Here is a 21,492-nt window from a genome sequence, read left to right on the forward strand (position 1 = left end):
ATAATGTTTTGCTGTCGAGTCGTTTCGTCATTAAAAGAGGACTGTCGCTTGTGAAATGACGAAAGGAACGTGTTCGCCATAATGATAATAAACCGTGAACACAAAGCTACAATAAAGCAAATTAAGCTTTGGCTGTGAAACTGTGATCGATACCTAGATATTCACATTGGAGCAATCAAGTTTGGACTGATATTGGTGGGTACGAGTCTTGGTAAATTTGGTAAAACCGAAGGAGAACTGAGCGGAACAACGAGGTAAAGTTAGCATCTTAGCTAAGTAGCCAGGTTTACCTGTGATGCTGCTAGCTTAGTGCTAGGTTGCGTGTATATGCAGGGTTCGTTGGTTCGAGTACGAGGTGTATCTGGCACCATGCGCTGTGCACGTCTGGACAGCTCAGTGTAAACGTAAACTATAGCACTGACATCTAGAGGTGTCCGTTTAATAGTGTTGTTGCGAGCTAAGTAGACCAGCTTCCTTGTTTAGCTACAGACTAACGGTAGCTAGCTAACGTTAAGTATCGCAACAGGCAGTGTCTCTAGAGATTGCTGCTGCTCGGTAACGTTACAATTAAGTGTCGGCTATAAGTGAATGTAGGAAAACATGCGAAGTGTTGGAGCGTAAGTTGTAGTTTCCAGTCAGATAATAAAAAGATGCCAAGATATTTAATGCTAACTTGGAAAGTAATGCGTGTTTGACAGTTACTGTCCCTGGAGAGCAGCTGCACCTGCACACACTCCGTTAGGAGCCGTTTGTGAAGCGCTAGAGCGAATCCGCTTCTGACAGATCTACTCTTATGATTTTCTATGTTTGTGTGACGTTGCTGTTTTTATTGACTCTTTTATGATTATAAGTCGCCATATAGAGCAGCATACTTTGTTATAGCCCTCTAGAGTTGCAGAAAAGTGTGGACTCATTTGTGAAGAATGCACTAATAATGAAATGAATGCGTGCCATCCTCACAGGCTGTGCCATGGCGTCGGCATCTGCCACTGTGGACTCCAAGGCAGAGCTGACTGCTCTGCTGGAACAGTGGGAGAGGGAGCAACAGGGCAGCACACAAGAGCTGGTTAACATTATCACCAAGTGAGCAATTGGGCTTCTAGTTTCTTCAAAATCTCTGTGATGAGTTAGTTACATAAGCTGTGGTTTTTGGCTCGTCTTAAAGATGGTAAATGTGTTGGTGTGATGTGCTCTTTCAGAATCTCAGAGCTTGTTGAGAAAGAGACAGAGGAGTACCACAAAGCGGACCCAGACCCTTTTGATGATCGGCATCCTGGTATGATTAAAAAAAAACAACAAAAAAACAAGCTTACCAAAGATGTAAATTTCATGTATGTTTTTGACATTTCCCTCTTGGCCACTAGGGAGAGCTGATCCAGAATGTGTGTTAGGGCACCTGCTCAAGATCCTGTTCAAGAATGATGACTTTATGAACACGGTAAGAATTGAGATGGTTTTCTTGCAAAACAAGGGGCAATTTTAGCATCTGAGTCATAAGGTGATTATTCATTTTTCCTTCCCATTGTAGCTGGTGAACAGCTATGTGATGACCAGCCGAGAATTTTCCCTCAATGCAGCAGCTTGTCGCCTGCTTCAGAACATCATGCCTGGATTAGAGACAGCTGTGGTCTTTCAGGAAAAGGTGGGTTATTGTTATTGTTCATGTTAATGAAAAGATAACGGCATTTAGTCCTTTTCTCTGTTCTCTCGCTCAAGCAATGGGTTTCATTTAGTTCAGCTGTTATGATGTTCTGTGACGTTCTTGTGGTTTTCCCGATGCAGATACGACATTCAGTCATTAATGGTACATTAAGTTATACAGGTTTACTCGCCTTCTACTGGCAACATTATACATTTGTGTTTAGTGTTCTGACATAAATAATAAAGTCGCAACAACAAAGATGAAGCTGCATATAAAAGGGAAGAGTTCTCATTTTGACTTCAAAGGAGGCTCTCTGTGATGTCACTCAAACACACTGCTCTGGCTTTGTTTTTAAATGAGCTGAAAATGTCAGGATGCTCTGGAAGATTTTGTTGAAAAACAGAGTAGGGTCAGCCACGTTATCACCGAGTCACTGGTACTGGACAAATACCCCATCAAATTTAGACTGCATCAGTTGTTTTAAAATGTTGTTTGTGTTTGTGGAATCACAGTCAAGCCTGCGAGTTAGTTGCACTTTCACCACAGCTCTGTGGCGGTTGACTTGTGTTCATGATGTGTAAAGTTACAATGTCTTAATAAAGGTTACTTGAAAAAGTTAATCTAGACTAAAAACCCACAGGATCAATACTTTTTTATTCAGAACTACACTTTTTTTGTGATGCAAGCCATCATACATTCTTTATTTGGCCAAAAATGTGAACAAGTTGGGGGAAATACAGCACACAACATTTTTCTGATTAAGAATTGGTTCATATTCTTGTTTCTAAACCTATTTCACCATTTGTTTGACTCAGGAGGGCATAGTTGAAAGGCTGTTTAAGTGGGCTCAGGAGGCAGAGCAGCCCCTCAGAATCTATGCCACGGGATTGTTGGCCGGCGCTATGGAGAACCAGGATATTGCAGCCAACTACAGGGAAGAGAACTCTGTTTTGGTCAGTAAGGGATTCTGCTGCCTCAAATGTCATTTAATTGAATTAATAATGCGAAAGTACATAGTGATAGACAAGGTATTGCAGCAGCTCTGTTATCCCACAAAGCATCAGAGCAATTTGCTCATCATCAGAAGGTGGTATGAAGTAGCAAATTTCCATCAGCTTGTTTTTCACGTTTTACTTCGACAGGTGCCTTTGATGCTGCATCGGTTGCGTGAGCTTCAGGATAAGGATGCTGAGAACAAAAGGGAAATCAAACGGCCCAGCCCCAGGAAGACTTTGAGTCAGCCTTTGCTGCCTTTAGATGAGGAGACCATTGACGGAGGCTTTGAAGAGAAGCCTTTCACACTGGGCAGAAACAGAGCTGAAAGCGAGGGCATGGGAACAGAAGAGGATGGCGATATTCACGTCTCATCCATCGAGCCTGAAAACGAGCTTTCGTTCCGTCTTAGCTCCCCTCATAGGACCAGCAACCGCACCAACTCGGCTGTAAAAACCATGATGAAGCCCATGTCTGCCCCGGGTTCGCTGATTTACCAGGGCATGTCTGACGGCAGCAGTTACCTAAGAAGGAAGGCAGAGAGGGAGAGTGGCAGGACCTCAAAGCAGAAGCTAAATTTCTCTCTGCCAGAGCCAGAGAGGAACTTCAGTGAGCTCTCCAACAGCAGCTGGTCCGAGATGAGCCCTTGGGTGATTGGCAACAACTATCATCTGTACCCTCTAACCCCAGAGATCGAGCAGAGGCTCATCCTGCAATATCTCACACCTCTGGGAGAGTATCAGGAGGTTAGTCCATTACAATCAGCTGGCACAGTGCTTTCTTCCTCACTTTATGCATTTCCCTTGTCTTGTCACAGACTCGCCAGCAGATGTCAGTCTTCCTTAACTATAAAAAGTGTATTTTTTTTTAAGGCTCACATCATGGATTTTCAGTTTAAAGACTAAAGACTAAAAGGCTTTTTTATGTTCAGTATTGGTTACAGCAACTAGCAATTTACAGGGTTCCATAGTAAAGCAAGTTAAAAATGATTTATGTGTTCTCAATGCCCATTCCTCCTCCCTGCAGCTGCTGGCGGTGTTCATGCAGATGGGAGCTCGTGAGCTACTCATGCATTACATGGATCTGAAGCAGACCAATGATGTGCAGCTCACCTTTGAGGCTCTCAAGGTAAAGGCCTTGGATCTCCTTTTCGACGACCCTCCGTGGTGCCAGATACACAAAGTTAAGCTCTATACGCTAATTTTTCTACTCGTCTCTCTTCTCGCAGTACCTGGCTTCTCTGCTGCTACACAAGAAGTTCGCCGCAGAGTTTGTGGCTCAAGGAGGTGTTCAAAAGTTGCTGGAAATCCCCAGGCCATCTATGGCCGCCACTGGAGTGTCTCTGTGCCTCTACTACCTTGCCTATAACCAGGACGCCATGGAAAGGGTACAAAACAGACACACTTCATGCAAATACACAATTAAATCTGGAAGATTGCCATCATTGTTCTTGGAGCTTTATCTGTACTTAATGTGTCAAAGGAAAAATGGTAATGTATTAACTGTTTGTAGCCACCAAAGCTTGGCAACGTGCCATTTTTATTGCATTGTCAAATGAACACCAAATTCTTCTTTTTTGGCCATCATTTTCACTTAATGAATAGTGTTCTTAAAAATGTCTGTGTAAATGTGTTGTAATATATACAACAAAACTTGGTCACTTTGGGCTGCATCTCTGCATGAAAAGTAATATTTTCATTCACAAAGTTAGGTAGCTGTAGGTACAGTGCACATTTGTATTCATCTCTGTTGCCTCCCCTCTCCAGGTGTGCATGTTGCCCCACTCCATCCTGTCAGATGTGGTTGGTTACACGCTGTGGCTGCTGGAATGCTCACATGCGTCCGGCTGCTGTCACGCCACCATGTTCTTCTCCATCTCCTTTTCTTTCCGTGCCGTCCTCGAGCTCTTCGACAAGCAGGACGGGCTCCGCCGCCTCGTCAATCTGGTAGGACAAACCACATGTGATCCTCAGTGTAACCCTGAAATCTTAACCATCTGTGTCATTCATTTATAGGAAATATGATTCATTTCAAGAAACTTATTAACTGAGAAGTCAGTACAATGTCACAACATAGCATATGCACTAATATGAGATATGAAATGGCTGTTTCCAGATTAGCACACTGGAGATACTGAACCCTGAAGACCAGGGAGCGCTGCTGAGCGATGATGAGATTTTCTCCAGCAGGCAGACGGCCAAGCACACCTGCATGGCCCTGCGCAGGTACTTTGAGGCCCATCTGGCAATCAAGGTGGAGCAGGTGAAGCAGTCCCTGCAGCGCACAGAGGGCGGTGCCCCCATTCACTCCCAACCCTACTATAAGGTATGAAGAGGAGAAAGTATAAGTAAAACATTACTGCACAGTTTAATTATGAATGTAATGTATTATACAGACACAATGTTTAGTTGCTATGTTATGCTTTAGTTGTTATAATGAGTGTGAATGTGTTCTTCTCTCATTCCTCAGGCAGTCAGCTACAGCCATGAGCAGGTGGTGGAAATGATGGAGTTTCTGATAGAGTACGGTCCACTCCGATTGTACTGGGAACCAGCGGAGGTCTTTCACAAGCTGTCTTGTGTCCAGCTCCTCCTGCAGCTCATTTCCATTGCCTGTGACTGGAGAACTTACTATGGCAGGTATGAGTCCTTTTTTCTGTGTCATAATGTTTACAAAAAGAAAAGTTCCCACTTCAAGTTATTAAGTGACTTGTGATGTTGTGATATAGTGATTATTTTTCTGTGTCTCCCTCTAGGAGCGACACAGTGCGTTATGCCCTTGACATCCTGAGCATCCTCACTGTTGTTCCAAAGACCCAGCTTCTGTTGTCTGAGGCTGTTGCTGTGCTTGATGAGGAAGGATCCACTGTTTCCACTGTTGGTAGGTGTTATCAGAATATAATGCCATTTCAGCCAAGATCCATCCATGGAAACATATTTTATATATATAATGAATTTATATGAATAAGTTTACTCTTAAGGTTTTATATGAAAAAATGCTATGCTAGTTGTATACAGCTGATACTCACTAGACATTCAAGCAGCATGGGATACAGTATGTGGTGTTAGCAGCTGTTACTGTAAATTTGTCCATAGTGCGCTGATTTCCATTTCTCATTATAAGATTTCTTGCATGTTGTGAGCATGAAGTTGAGCAGTTGCAATGTAGAAGTGCAGTGCAATAAAATTCAAATTATTATTGCTCTCCATAGGATCTAATAACAGGCAGTAACTTTGTATTTTCATTTTTGTTTATTGTGCCCAGCTCTGCTGAGAGATGGCACAACTCCAAGTGTTATTTATTTTTTGTGCAAGGTTTTTCATTTAATTGTTATTTTTTTGTCTCCCTCTTAGGAATGAGTATAGTCCTGGCAGTGGCAGAGGGTGAGGTGTTTGTAAATGATGCCGAGATTCAGAAGTCCGCTCTGCAGGTCGTCATCAACTGCGTGTGTGCTCCAGACAAACGCATGTCCAGCATTGGCAAGTTCATTGCAGGCACCCCCCGTCGCCGCCTGCCTCAGCAGACCAAAGCCAGCGAGAGTGTGCTCACTAAGATGTGGAATGTGGTGCAGTCCAACAATGGCATTAAGGTAGAATTAACTTTTTTTTTTTCTTTTTTTAAAAAAATCTGTTCTTGACATTTTTTTCAAGCATTCACAAAAAGTCAAATGTCATTCCAGTAGACAGGGTGCTAAAGATATTTTTGGGGGGATTTTGCCTTTATTTGATAGGAAAGCGGGAGAGAAATAGGGGGTGACGAGCAGCAAAAATGCTGCTGGCTGGATTTGAACCCGGGCCGCTGCAGTAAGGACTCAGCCTTGTACATGGGATGTGCGCTCTACCAACTGAGCTAAACACACCCTAGACCGGATTTTTAAAGTTGTGACACTTTTTTTAAAACCTCACATTCACCCATAAACGCACACATCCATATAGTGAATATGGTGGAGCAAACATTGTGCTACGAGTCTCCAGCTACACTTGGACTAGGTCATGCAAAGATATAACATGTGACAAACTTTAGAACATGTAATTAAATGTTTTGTTGGTTTTGTAAAACACATTCTTTGCAAAGCCGTGCAAAAAAAAGCACTCTTTAAGAATGGCCCTATGTTTCCTAGGATAAATAAGATAGCAAAGAAAGCACAGAAGCACTGTTTAGAGAATTTGTCCACCTCTTATCATTGCTGCTACGTAGGAACTACCGGGTCAGTTCCCTCATTTGGGATCCTTAAAAAAAATAAATGAGTAAAAAACTTTCAAACATGCCCTTTGTTCTGTCAGCTGTTGTTTTTAACTTACATTCTGCATCTGTCCTGTAGGTCCTGCTGTCCCTGCTGACGGTAAAGATGCCCATTACAGATGCGGATCAGATCCGCGCTCTGGCCTGTAAGGCTCTGGTGGGTCTGTCTCGCTCCAGCTCTGTCCGACAGATCATCAGCAAGCTGCCTTTGTTCAGCAGCGGACACATCCAACAGCTCATGAAGGAGCCTGTGCTCCAGGACAAACGCAGCGAGCATGTCAAGTTCTGTAAGTTTGCAGCTGAGCTGATAGAAAGGATCTCTGGAAAACCGTTGCTGATTGGTACGGACGTGTCTCTGGCGTGGCTGCAGAGGGCCAGTGTGGTCGCTCAGTCCAGGATCTCCTTCCCTGGGAAGGAGCTCCTGCTGCTTATTAGGAACCACCTTGTGGCCAAAGGCCTTCATGACACAGCCACCACACTAACCAAGGAGGCAGATCTCCCGATGGCATGTCTGTCTCATACTTCACATTCAGCTTCTGCTTTCCCTCCTGTCGCTCCTCCCCTACCCGCCTCCCCTGTCACTACTCTACCCCGCACCCCACGGCTGGCCAACGGGGTCGGGGCAAGACTCGCAAACCACCCCTCTCATTCATCCACCCCAGGATCCAGCAATCCGCAAACGCGTCCCTCTACATCACAACCCACTGGGTCGTCTTCTACTGTTTTCCCCTCAACGTCTGTTCCCCACTGTAGCAACGGCTCCCCACTGATTGGACGAATAGTTTTTTCTCGTGAACGTCTAGCGGGATGCGGTACAGTGAGCTGCAAGAAACCTCGGGTGCTGAGGCAGAAGTCTGACCATGGGGCCTTCAGCCAGAGTCCGGCCATGAAGAAGCAGTTCGACAGGCACCTACCCTCCCCCCCTGCATTAGACAGCATTATCACAGAGTACCTGAGAGAACAGCATGCACGCTGTAAAAACCCTGTGGCAACATGCCCGCCTTTCTCTCTATTTACACCCCATCAATGCCCGGAGCCCAAACAGAGACGCCAAGCACCCATCAACTTCACATCCCGACACACACGGAGGGTTATATATCCTAAATATGGAGGAGTAGATGGAGGCTGCTTTGACAGGCATCTCATATTCAGCAGGTCGGTAGCTTTGTTAGATTCATGTTTCCTTCCATGAACGCAAACTGGAGAATACCTGACTATCCTCCAGAACCATTTCTCTATATTCTGTATTTGCCGTTTCCCAGGTTCCGTCCCATCTCCGTGTTCAGGGAGGCAGACGAGGATGAGAGTGGATTCATGTGTTGTGCCTTCTCGGCTCGCGAGCGGTTTCTGATGCTCGGGACATGCACAGGGCAGCTCAAGCTCTACAATGTGTTTACAGGCCAGGAGGAAGCCAGCTACAGCTGTCACAGTTCAGCCATCACTCACCTGGAGCCCTCACGGGTCTGTAGAGAAAGCTACTAGTATATCAACAATTTAATGCTTTGTCTTGCTGTTATTGCTGAATGTAATCTTATGTGTAAGATATTTAATGTCCCCTCTACTTGAAAATGTGCAAATTGTGACTTTACTTGAATGTCTGAGTTTAAGACGTGTATGTACAAACAGGATTTTGTGACTAGTGTGGAAGTGCAATCATGGTCCAATAGCCAACTTACACAGTATCATTTTAAGAATTCCTAGCTGTCACTTTTTTGTGGAAAACCATACCAGACACAAATTATCCTTCCAAGCAGTGTGTTTATGTCTTAAAACATGTATGGAGATAACCATCGTATTTTGTATTTTTAGGATGGCTCTCTGCTCCTAACGTCAGCCTCTTGGAGTTACCCTCTGTCTGCACTGTGGGGAATGAAATCAGTGTTCATTATGAAGTAAGTGATGTTTGCACAAGTGACTGAACTCATATTTTTACCAGCTACATACAAAATGCATTGTCTTCAATAAAAATATTGCAACATTTGTTGGGCTAAATTGTCACCAAGCATGTACAACATGACAGCTGTCTGACCACAGACTCGATCAACACTTCAATTGAGCCAGTCTGTGATCCCTCTGCTTCCATGTATGTGGACTTCTCTGCCCAATGGTACAGCAGCTTTATGCTGTCAAAAGAGGGAGCTGCCGAAGGGAGATGACGTGCTGTTTAATTATGCACGCTAACAGCCTGAGGGCTGCAGTCTTCAGTTCATGGGACACAAGCATTTGGCTTTATTCATCACAGTTTAACCAAGGCAATACTGGGACTCAGCCGATGGATTCAGATTTGTTCTACAATGTCTTCAAGCAGTTATAAGTTTTAAACGGCTCAGCTTTTGTAGTCACACTGGCTCCATGTTTTTGATTAAATGCTGAAATGTTGCTCTTGTTCTCCTCAGGCATTCCTTTCTGGGTGACCATTATGTGGAGTTCAGTAAGTTGTCACAAGATCGTGTCATTGGGACTAAGGAACATGTAGCACGAGTACGTATGTCGGCACATTTGGAACATGATGAATATGAAATGATAAATACAGAAAAACATTACCCATCAATGGTGAATGCTGAATGTTCAGCTCTTCTCTTTGCCAGATTTATGACATCCAAACGGGTCAGGTAACTCTGACTTTAAACAACCCAGACCTGGCTAACAACTACAAGAGGAACTGTGCCACCTTCAACCCGACAGATGACCTGGTACTGAATGACGGCGTGCTGTGGGATGTGCGGACGGCTCAGGCCATCCACAAGTTTGATAAGTTCAACATGAACATCAGCGGTGTGTTCCACCCCAACAGCCTGGAGGTCATCATAAACACAGAAATTGTATCCTTGAGACTTCAGTACTTGGTTTGTTAAGTACACTATGAGGTAGCTATTGTTAATGTGCTCATGTTTAACAGGTATAATGTTTACTAACTTAGTTTGGCGTGTTAGCATGCTAACAGTTGCTAATTAGCACAAAACACAACGTAAAGCTGAGGCTTATGGGTACGACAGAGTATTATGGCCACATTAAGGTAAAAAAATGGAGGAGGAAGATTTTTTTGTATTTTATTTTGCATTTCGAAATGTCGAGAATAAAGTCAAAACGTAGAGACCTTATTCTCGACATTTCCACTTTATTCTCAAAATGTAAAATAAATAAAACATATTCATCCTTAATTTTAATACTCTGTTGTAGATGGGGATGTCATTTCAACCAAGTTGAATTTTTTACCTGATGATGGCACTAAATGAAAATTTAAGGAATCGCCGAAGTTGTAATTGTTCAATAAGGAATGGAAATGTGTTTATGGTTCTTTTGATTGGTGCGTTAACATCACCCTATATCATACAGTCAGAGTGTTATTGTCCTTTTAATAGTGCTTGTTTAACATTTGACATTTTACAGAGGAACAGTTCATAAATATGACGAGGACAAAAGCCAGATTGAGTGTTTAAATTTGTAGTCAGTCAAATGATGGCATGACGGTTGAGCTTTTATTTCACTACTAAACATTAAATATTTATTACACTGAAAATTGATTTTACTGCCCCGGGGATAGTTTTAATCACTGTGTAATTAAATTCGTAGCAGATTTAGTTGATTCAAATGAAAAGGAATGCCGCTTTCCTTAGTTGGATTTTCAGTGGGATCTGCGGACCTTCCACCTCCTCCACACAGTTCCCGCTCTGGACCAGTGCAGGATAGTCTTCAACAACAATGGCACCGTCATCTATGGAGGTAAATACAGAAGCCGCTGCATGATGGGTAATGCAGAGCATTTGGCATCAAGCCTACAGCTCACTCCACAGTCAGTGCAAGGTGTGTGAAAGGTGTGTTTGAGTGAAAGCCTGGTAATTGTGAAGCAAAGTGAGCATGTGTGTATTTAAAGAGAGCTGTGAACTGAGCCTGTAAAGGTGTGCGTGTGTGTGCGTGATACCACAGTAACTCAGAGGCATATGGGCAGAAGGCTCAGTGTTGAACTGGCAACAGACAGAACCAGCTGGTTCACGGCACCTCATAGGAAGAGCCATGGGCGTGCCATAATGGCTCTGCTCACACGATGACCACTTGAACCTCTATGGAGCCCGAACCACGGCTGTGCACAGTATTTTTATTTTTTTCCCTCTCTCCCTCACATTGTGGCTGTTTATTTTTGCAGCAATGTTGCAGGCTGATGATGAAGACGACATGATGGAGATGCAGATGAAAAGTCCTTTTGGTTCATCATTCAGGACCTTTAATGCCACCGACTACAAACCGATTGGTAAGGCTTCCTGCCCTCACCTCCCTTCAACCAATGTTTTCAACCTATTTTAGTCTTTAATGATAATTAAGAGGCTTTGCCTGGAGAACCTTATTGTGTTTTTTTGTTCTACTACACATTATACACTGTAGTAGTTGGTAATCATGCTTAATTCCTGTAATATGTTATGATATTTTCAAGACATGACATGTTTGTTTGCTCTCTTCTCAGCCACTATTGATGTGAAGAGGAACATATTTGACCTTTGCACTGATACCAAAGACTGCTACCTAGCTGTGATTGAGGTAAATTGTTTTTGCTAAATGTTGCGATAACTGATGTATATTTTCAAGTGTTTTAAATAATTTAATTTCCTTTTCCACCTGCCCGTGTCGTAGAACCAAGACTCTGTGAACACTGACACAGTGTGCAGGCTGTATGAAGTTGGCCGGCAGAGACTGGCAGAGGAAGAAGAGGAGGATGAGGAGGATCAGGTTCTCACTTTCTTCTTTTCATTTGAATATTGCAGTGCCTCTTTGGTTCCTTTTTAGGCATAGATTAAAAATTTTTTTTTAAAAATTAACTTTAATTTTGTCGTCTGCACCAGGAGGATGACGATCAGGAGGAAGACGATGACGACGATGAGGATTCAGACGATGACGTCGATACAGATCCCCTCATCGCCGAGCTGGAGAATGAGAACGGCGGCGAGGATGAGGACGATGAAGAGGAGGATGATGGGAACGATGAATTCTCTCCCTCTGATGAAGAGGTGGCGCGCCTTCTCGAGGAGGATGCTGACATCGGGGATGACGACGATGAGGATGACAATGATGATGATGACTCTGATAATGACGTTGACCTGGATGGTGACAATGGTGAGTGGTGCTTCAAGTGAACAGTGCCTGGGTGCCTACAGGTTCTTATAAAGTCTTACCGTGCTTTCAGACCAAAAGCGAAGCGAGCGTTCGGGGCGGTGAGTTTACATACAAAGTCAAAGCAAAGACGCGTAGAGCCGCGATTTCCTGTCGGGCGGCACGAAGCGACGCAAAGGGGGCGGTGCCGCAGTTGAAAATTTCCAACTTGAACGAATTTTTGCGGGTTCTAAACACCTTCTCGCGTTGTGTATGTGAACACTTGCAGCGAATGTACTCATGCGAGGAAAGCGTTGCAAAGATTAAATTTGCGTTTGGTCTGAAAGCACCATTAGTGTTGTTGAGTGATGTAGATTCAAGCCTTTAATTTATTTTTTGTCTGTTATTCTTTTCTGTCCTGTTTATTTGATTACAATTTTGATTGTTTAGGTCCTGTTGTTGTTTCACTGTAGATGATTTGACATGTGACTTTTCAAAGCTGGCACAAAATGCCGGATCAACACGCCCTTAAACTCAAACCTGTATGTTTTAAGTGTGAAGTTTGAGTAAACCCCATTAATCAACTCATTTTCAGACAAAAATGACTCCTTTCCATAGAGGGATGATTTTAGATGAAAGCCTGTATGTTCTTAAGCTCTTACAAACTGTTTTCACAGTCAACAGTTAAATAGATAACCCTCGTACTCTTAAAAAGAACAACCAACTCTAAAAAAAAGACATGATGAACTCAATTAAAACATTATGATAGGGTTTTGTCATTTGAACAGTAAAATGTATTAATTGGCTGTTTTTCACATGGTTTGAAGCAATTCATTTTAAACTGCAATATATTCATAAACTAAAGGTTAATTATTTTTTGTGCCAAACACTATTTACTGAAACTTGTCCGTGCAATTAAATCTGCTTAATCTTGAACACAGCATTGCTCACAATGGAACCGTGTTCACTAATAATAACTAATTGTATAACAATTAGTGGAAGTGCGGAACCTGGAAACACTTTGAAGAGTACAATGTAGAACAAAATAACACACAAACAATAATGCAAGAACCCCCCTCCCCAACCACAATGCCACAGAATCCTGTGGGAAACACCTACCTCATGTAGGTGCAATCATATGATCGGCACTCATGGTTTTAATGCTCTACTTATATTGCCATTGTTTCTACAAAGTAAGATACACTGTTATTGCAGATATCTTTATCCAAGATTGACAAATAAACCCTGTGCTCAAAGAACTCACTTAGCTGGATGAGATTTAACAGGATCCTTTAGCCTGATTATAGCATGTTAGCCTGGATAAGTTACATTCGAAGAACGAGGCTGCTGTTTAGTCCAGTTTCTGTGTTTTCATGCTTGTCTGGTCAGTGTAAGGAAATGTTGTCTTTCCCAGTGGAATTTAAAAACTGCTGTCTTGGTTTATTCCAGACGCTGCGTGAATGACTGAGGAAGCATGAATTTGAGAGGGGGAGGGGGAATGGATGTACTGCTCTTTCACATTTTGTCAGAGCTGCTTTGTTTGTTTTTTTTGCCATTTTGGCAGTTTTACTCCTTACCCACTGACCTATGCAACCACCAAGTCTCTGTATACCCACATTTCTAAGTTTATGTTTGTCTATCGCACAAACAGACAGCTCAGACAACTCCGACCTTGAGGATGACATCATCCTGTCCCTGAATGAATGAGGAGCCACTGGCATCTGGGACAGAGGAACCGGACAACATGTCAAGGCTTCTGCCTCATAGACATTTGAGCTACAGAACGAGAGGCAAGAAAAGAGGATAATATCAGCAGATAAGGTGGGAGATAACTTGGAGCACTGCCAGTTTGAAACAGTAGGTGTCTGCACACTGATTGACAGGACCAAGGAAGAACAGTCTGACGGAGCTGGAGAGGGGGGAACCAATGCACACAAATTGACTTGCTGGTGGGCAAAAGTGATTGTATATGATTATAGTTTTATAAAACAAAAGTGGGCTTAATGATGATCGAAATGTTAGCGTGTAGATGCAGTGAAGAAAGGTTTTATATTTTAGCACATTTATGGCTCTTTAAATGAGCCTCTTCATTTGGTATTGATTCACTCACATTGTAAGCCTCTGTTTGGTCACAGATTAGTGTTTGTAGAGGAAAAGGCTTACATTGCAGGGCTGTGCGTCTGCATTTATGTGGCAAAGGATACAGTGTTCTCTCGAGCTCGTATTTTGCCAGACCACCTGGAATAATCACCAAAAAGTACTTAAGTATTGAAGTAGGCAGCTAATGAAATGCACAAACATGTTGCCGATGGTTCTTCGAGGGTCAGACCCCGCCTTCAGGTTTTACTTTCACCATAAACCAATGACCAAAACGCCGCACAAAACAGTGCCATTCGCCTCCTGATTTCATTATATAAGTAGAGAAATTTAATCAGCTTTGTGCTCTTGAATCGAAACTGAGATGAGTGTGGACACTGTAACAAAACAGTTGTCACACCTGCTCCCTTTCAGCACATGACAGACCTATAGAGGCTAATACAGCTCTCTACGATTGTGTTATTTTACGCCCCTTTTATTGAGCCACGCAAGGATTTTGGTTTAGTGGATGTTTCCTTGAAAAGATTGCAGAGCTTTTTGCTGTTGATAACGGCCAAAGTCCAGTCATACAGTGAAACTGACTTGACATTTGAAAACTGAGGATTTATTCCAGTGACTGGTTCAGGGCTGATAATACAGTAAACCTCATCTCTTGGAATAACATTGATTTAGCTAAATCTTGAAGCCTTAGAAACATTGGAAATAAGATGGTGGTAAAATTCAGCCAAATATTATCATTTCAAATTGAGAGGCTTCAACAAACTCTTCACATTGTGAAAACAAATGCCTTGTACTTGCACAAAGCTGTGCGAACATTTCATGATTTCTCTCATGTTCTTGCCTTGTATCTATTCATTTTGCCTGTTTTCTTTTCCATAAGGAGACGTTTATGTTGACTTTCTTGAGATAGTTTATGTACAGCTTGTATGTATCTAAAGTATTTTTACTATAAATAAAGCTGCAAAATATTTTTTTGTGCTTTTTTTTTAATGAAGTGTGAATGATGTTTGCATTCAGTAGCTATTTAATAAGTTGTTATTAGCAGAGGTTTCTTTAATGAGTGCTGAAACCGGTACCGATATAAAGGTTTATTTAACAAACAAACTTTATTGTTAAATTGTGTCACCTGCAAGCAAGGAGCTCCTGAAGGGAACATTTAAATAAATCTTTTGAACTTGATAGAACACAGGTGATCTCCACTGATGGTCTCACGTCAACTTCCCTTTCAATAACCACATTGGTAACGTTAGGCTTTGTGTTATTTACAATCTACGTATATTATTATTCTAACACAGACTTATAATGTCCATTTTTATGCAGATGATACGTCTAGATTCCTTAAACGTTCTTCAGATGTGCCTGCATAGCCTCAAACTTCGTACAGAAAATAAAGTTGTCCAGTCTTACAAGTGTGTGGGAATTTGGTTAGATAGTAGTCTTACTTTTTCAACCTCGTGTAGAAGAATTGGCAAAGGATCTGAAGATTTAAAATGTGTTTCTTTGAAGTTTGTTTTTCTCTTGCCAACAATAACGCCATTGTGCAGTCCACCATCTTAGTTGTGCTCAGCTATGGAGATATCCTGTACTCTAATGCTTAGCAACATAAAGAGAACAAAACTACTCCTATTGTTTGCAAATGTATCCTGCTAAAGCTGCTTCAGTATATCACATCTCTTCTCAAATTGAAAACCACTTTTCATCAGGCCAGATCCCAGGACTGGCTAACTTTCACATACCACACTGAGTAAATACTGAACTTGAACTGCCTTCCAGTACTTGGCACCATGTGAATGGAACGAATTACAAAGGACTTAAAAGCCTGGTCCAATTGGATGAATTTAAACTTTTTACATTTTAAACCTTTTTTAGAGATCTCTGTGTTTGTATGTGCTTGTGTGTGACTGGCTGTGGTTCGTTGTGTGTTTTATCTCTTATTCTGTTTCTCCTGCTGTACTCGGGTCTCTTGCAAAACCGATATACAGTAATCATCATTTACTTATCAGTAATATTAGTTTGGGTTAATGATTCTGATGTCTAGTGAGATGAGATTACACTTCTACAGCTGCTTTATAAGCTAAGTTATAAACTATGTAGGAAATAGAGCTAATAGACAACCTGCAAGGGGAATGTGTTGCATAAGAATAATCACCCCTTAGCCCTTAATGTGTTTATATATCTTGCATTTTCCATAAAGTGGCGTTACTCAGTTCTCTTGTAGAATTCTGCATGCATGGATTTGCCACTAAAATTTCCTGTGGCCTCCCCCTCAGTTAATAATAGAACACATTCAAATAGTCACCAGAACCACATTAAGAAGGATCAAATAAGTCTTCTAAATTGTGTGTGCGGGCGCCTGCACAGACACACATGGTTCCATGTGTACAGACAGAGATTATTTGTACAGGGAGCACAAAGTGCATGAATTGTATGATCCCGAGGAGGGTAAGAAGGTTTGTGTGAAGGCAGGTAATGGATGAGTTGGTAGGACATGCTTCTTATTACCTCCTCGGCTAGCTCTTATTGCCTGCTGTCTTCGGGAGTGTTGAAACAGAGAGCAGCTCCCTGTTTGCAGTGGACCTGTGTGCTGCTGCTGCTGCTGCTGCTGCTGCATCAGAGCTTCCCAAGCTGAACAAGTAAAAATATTGTGTAAAATAAATGCATGGGGCATTTTTCAAATCTTTTATCGTTCAAATTGTCCTTTGTGGCAGGTTTGTTACCATTGTCATGCTGTAATATCACTTAAACACATTTTTAGGCAAGTATGATAGAAGCTTACAGTTGGTTCTATTTAATTTTTTCCTGAAATGTTTATTAGATGGGATGCATATTTAGTTTATAAAACGCCCCACACTCCTCCAGCTTTATGTATGTGATTGGAACACCGCCCACAGTGTTCCACTTGAAGTAATAGACAGATGGGAGTCAGTCACAGCGTCGCTATGATGGAGAGAAATTACCCTGCTGAATACTGCCCTCCCTCCCACACTACATCAAACTCACTGGACGCTCAATATTCACCAGATTACTCTATTATTCTACTCATGATTGCCTTGTCTATAGGACAAGACAGCTGAGTGCACTGAAATGACCAGACATGGGTAACATAATGTATGACAAAGATGTTTGAGACACATACTGTATATTCATCTGGTTTAAAACATCATCTCTTGAGAAGTGTGTTGTGTTCCCACAGCAAGCTGATGTTTAAATGTTCAAATAAAGGTCTTGGCTAGACAGCCTCACAGAGGAACATCTTCAAGGCAAAACATAATAGTGTTAATGTGAAATGTTCAGAAGAGCAAGGCTGTGTTTATTGAGAATGTTCTCTTCCATATTGGTGGATTTGCAAATAGACTGTTGACTCCACAGCAAAGCAATGTTCACCATTACCCCACACTATTGTTACAGCAGTGACTCACTTCGTGCCAAAAAGTAAATCCAAGTAACAGTGAAATGTATTACGTCACTATTCAAATCAACTGGCTCCTGGTGAAACTGTTTATTCTAAATTGGGAAAAAAATCTGCAGTCTGATGTTTGTTGAAAACTAGAGGCAAAACAAACACATGGTGAGTGTTTTAAAGGCTGATTACAGTATGTGCTTGACTCAATAAAAAATTTTAAATTGGACCTTTTTTAGGCCATCAAAAGATTAATAAGTAAATAAATAAATAGGCCTACTACTTCCCCACCAGAGTTTTGTTCTCATCAGAGTGGAGGCTTTGAAACAGCACTGAGACCTTAATGTGTGGAAATAACATTTGCAGAAAATATAATTGAACAGTTAATAGGATGAATACAAGATATTAAAAGAAAATACAATTCCAGGTTGCTGTTGGAGAGTACATAAGATGTGGGAACAAACCTTTTTGTTTTCTCGCAACTAACAAGTCTCAACTCAAGTTCAAAGGTAAGTCCCAAAGTCATATCCACATATGTAGTTAACATTTATCTGCAATTTAAAGCTGAGATCAAGCTTAAATCACGGTTGGATAAATAACTCAACATTTCAGATCCCATCATTTATTTCACGTGAAAGGCATCCTATAAATCAGAAAGTGGTTGTGTGATGCATGTCTTATGGGAAAACCACAGTTTGCTAAACCTATCAATCAAATTCAAAGGGGGGGAAATTGGTCGTTAGGAATTAGTTGCATCTCATCTGTGTGGGAGCATGACTGCACTATGACAAAGCATCGCCGGTAGTAGGTCCGCTTCTTTGAAATGACTCAACCAGGAGGTGCTTTCCCACATGGTCTGGCCTGATCTGTAACACCGGGAGCAACTTTATGGCCCAAAAGACCCCCCCCCCCCCCCAACACACACACACACACATTTAATCAAAACAGGCAGACTGCCAGCCTGCATCCATCGTCGTAGCAGGAGAAAATGCAGTTTGTATTTGTGACGGATGCAACTGCCATGCAGAGGGAAGAGGGCGCATATATTTGCAAGTGCTTGACACATCAGTGTTGACAAAACGAGTCATGTGACGACCATGAAGATGGCGCAGCTTATGGTATATTGCAGTTTTCTCAGTATTTTCTTGCAGCAGCTCGACAGTTCGGACCGCTGAACAATATCGCGACCTATTACCTACTAATTACCTACCGATCCGTTCACGCTGGCTGAGCAGCCTATTGGGGATCAGCTGGACTTGTTCGCGATTGGCTGGGGGGTTGAAGAGAAAAGAAGGAGGAAAAACAAAGAAATTAAATAAATTCACTTCGAGGAAAAAAAAGGCTCTTAGTTCCACCTGAAATGCGGCGGCACTAACATCTTTTGTGGCGACCAGAAACCCGCTCACAGTGTGCGTATACGAGCCTGAGTGCCTGCTTGTGTGTGTGTTTGTGTGTGTGTATATTTGCGAGTGTGTGCGTTATATTAGGTGGACACGGAGACTGCATCAGACTGGAGAGAGACACACGCCGGGACATAACAGAGCGGAGATATTGAGGCTTTGATGGTCCTTCCTCCCCCTCTGGACACACACAAACGTCCGGATACCGATTCCGATCGAGACATGTAGTCCCATGTATGAGCAGCCAGGATCATTTGTAGCATTCAGCTCTCATTATTCCAGCAGCATCATCTCACGATATCGACATAATGTGGCTTGCTCTACCGGAGGGAAAATAACCAATTATGTGGATACCTACAGAGGAGGAGAAAATCGGAGTTGGTGAGTCAACTGCACCTTTTTTTATTGTTGATTTACGACGTTCGGTTTGTAGATTTTTAATTGACTTCTAACCTACAGCGTTGTGATGACAGGTTTTTTGCATGAGAAACACCCAATTTTGTTAATCGACACCCTGCATAGGCTAAACGACCCATGTTTCTCTTGTTATGCCAATAAAACCCATTGAAAAACACATACACTTATAATGGCTGGTAATGCAAGGCCAATGACTGCATAGAAAGGGAAATTGCGTGGGATGTTCAGCCCACCACCTTAAGGATGCTATCGCAGTCTATACACAACCACAGGCGGCGCTTTAAATCTGGCGCCTACTCTTAGTTTTCTGGTTTTGTAAAAAATCAAATAAAAAATGCGTCAGTGTTAGCATTTTAGCCTTTTCTTCTTAGGATCATATCTGAAGGGGGGAAGAGAGGAGGGGGAAAACGCCATTCGTGTTGAAACCACGAGGGGGCATCGTGACTGCGTCCCTCCAACAGGTGTAGGCTGAAGTGAAGCTGGGCTCTACCTGTCGATAGAAAACTGCCCTGCTGCTGCTGCAGCGACAGGGACTGCGCTGTAGCCTACTACAATGCACATTTCCTCCCTGCATGTGTGTGCACTTTGACCCCGAGAGAGAGGTGAAAGTGTCCAATGCAAGATCAGCATTCCTCCATTCAGATTAGCCTTTCATGTAGGAAAAAAAAGGAAATGTCAAAGCGAGTTGTGCACAGTGTAATAACTAGAAGAGGCAAACATAACGCCATAAGGTGGCAAACGGTCATTATGAACTGGCCGTTGAACCCCACAGCCACGGCAGAAGGGTCTACAGCGTATGATTTTAACCTACTATAAAGGGTTTTCATTAGGGGGAATGAGTCATATCCAGATGCTCTACAGCTTGTTTCTTACAGTGCTACTCATGCTGGCTCGCGCATGATGCCCTCCACCACACACACACACACACACATACACACCCACACATATGCAATTTGTTTGGAGGCATTATATTTGTCATGATCGTTTCGTAAAGACTGCAGGATGAATCCACCATAATATCGGTTCTTCTAGTGGCTATAAACTAATCCTATCGCATTTGATCGTTCAATTTCACCCATCCAAACATTTACTCGTCATAGAATCACTGCAGGTCTTTTTCAAGCCCAAATATATCGGTGGTGAGGAGGTAGGAAAGTGGTAGTTTTTGTGTGGGGAAGCAACAGTTCGGCGCAGCCTCCGTGGAGTGACCTGGCGCTGTCCACGGTGCCGAAATGTGGAGGTGACGCTGTCCACGGTGCTGAAACGCGGGGAAGCAGAGCCGCTGTACGCCCACAGAGTACATACTGTACCTTGTACAGGCAGATTAGTCTAGTCAGTCCCCCCCTTCGCCTCATCTTGACAGCTAGGTTTAATATTTCTCCAACATTGTTGTAGATGAACCCCACGCTGCTGGCCCGCTCCCATAACCGGCAGCCCAGCCCTGTCTCATCTGCATTATTAGTGGCAGAATTGTGCATATTTCCCTTATTTTGTCATCGCCTGTAAATTGGCTCTTACTATTATTACCATACACCATTATGAAACCTAGAAGGGCTTTCTTTCTCTCCCCCTGTGTTTGTCTTAATAGGCCCCGTCTAAACAGGAAACTGTTGGAGACCACCCCACCAAACGTTAATGTCTTTCTTTGAATCGCTGTCAAACCATTATTTTGTTCTTGGTTGTGTTTAAGCAGGAAATAATATTAGTTTGTGAATCACTTGTGGAGTGGCAGCAAAGGCCAGGGTTGAATGTAATGTACTGCTGCCCAGCTCTTTCCACTCTGGAACCAACTGATGATTATTTTAATCATCAATTATTCTATAATAATAATTTGTTTATTCCTCAATTAATAATTCGATGTTAAATGTAAAAAAAACAAAAACAAAACCCATTATGCAACAAAAGAGGAAAAATAAGCAAAATGTGAGGCTGCATGTTGTAAATATTTGGAATTTAATTTGATAAATTACTAATAGATTATCAAAAGTAGGTTTAACAGTGAAGTAATAAATCAATCCTCAAGCCATCCCCTCCTCTTATTTGCCAATGAGTCTCACTGAGGGATTTCTCTCATAAGCAGCAATATTGAGAGAATTTCTTTACCCTTTCATTGGAAAGAGCTCTGACAGTACCTGCCCACATGAGAGAGAGTGAAATGAATCAGCTAGCTTTATCTGTGGCCACATGGACGTGGTTCAGGCACACAAACTGCTGTACCA

General features: G+C 42.4%; 2 protein-coding genes across 6 annotated transcripts in view; both read left to right on the forward strand.

Annotated features, from left to right (window-relative positions):
* Positions 1 to 57: 57 nt before the first annotated feature.
* LOC119905381 (DDB1- and CUL4-associated factor 1-like) lies at positions 58 to 15,026 on the forward strand. 4 transcript variants are annotated; one of them, XM_038722347.1, is made up of 25 exons: positions 58 to 195; positions 963 to 1,083; positions 1,200 to 1,276; positions 1,365 to 1,438; positions 1,529 to 1,642; positions 2,458 to 2,595; positions 2,785 to 3,381; positions 3,662 to 3,763; positions 3,864 to 4,022; positions 4,402 to 4,581; positions 4,751 to 4,960; positions 5,105 to 5,274; positions 5,391 to 5,515; positions 5,989 to 6,224; positions 6,957 to 8,032; positions 8,140 to 8,338; positions 8,687 to 8,769; positions 9,274 to 9,358; positions 9,466 to 9,699; positions 10,507 to 10,600; positions 11,022 to 11,126; positions 11,337 to 11,410; positions 11,504 to 11,599; positions 11,713 to 11,983; positions 13,611 to 15,026. In XM_038722347.1, the coding sequence occupies exons 2-25, from the start codon at positions 971 to 973 to the stop codon at positions 13,664 to 13,666; spliced, it is 4,668 nt and encodes a 1,555-aa protein (XP_038578275.1). In that variant the 5' UTR covers positions 58 to 195; positions 963 to 970; the 3' UTR covers positions 13,667 to 15,026. The 4 variants fall into 4 exon arrangements, with proteins under 4 accessions (XP_038578275.1, XP_038578276.1, XP_038578274.1 ...); XM_038722348.1 differs by having other exon boundaries at positions 62 to 199; XM_038722346.1 differs by having other exon boundaries at positions 102 to 254.
* A 4,174-nt stretch (positions 15,027 to 19,200) lies between these two features.
* The window catches only part of LOC119906259 (dedicator of cytokinesis protein 3-like), a 49,717-nt gene continuing 47,425 nt past the window's right edge, over positions 19,201 to 21,492 (forward strand). For both annotated transcript variants that reach the window (XM_038723825.1, XM_038723826.1), the window contains exon 1: positions 19,201 to 19,237. In XM_038723825.1, the coding sequence (XP_038579753.1) occupies positions 19,201 to 19,237 (37 nt within the window). The remainder of the gene's footprint in view (positions 19,238 to 21,492) is intronic.

This window comes from Micropterus salmoides, unplaced genomic scaffold (genome assembly GCF_014851395.1).
Source record: "Micropterus salmoides isolate LMB-PRFRI ecotype aquatic unplaced genomic scaffold, ASM1485139v1 Ms_hic_scaffold_16, whole genome shotgun sequence".
Lineage (NCBI taxonomy): Eukaryota > Metazoa > Chordata > Actinopteri > Centrarchiformes > Centrarchidae > Micropterus > Micropterus salmoides.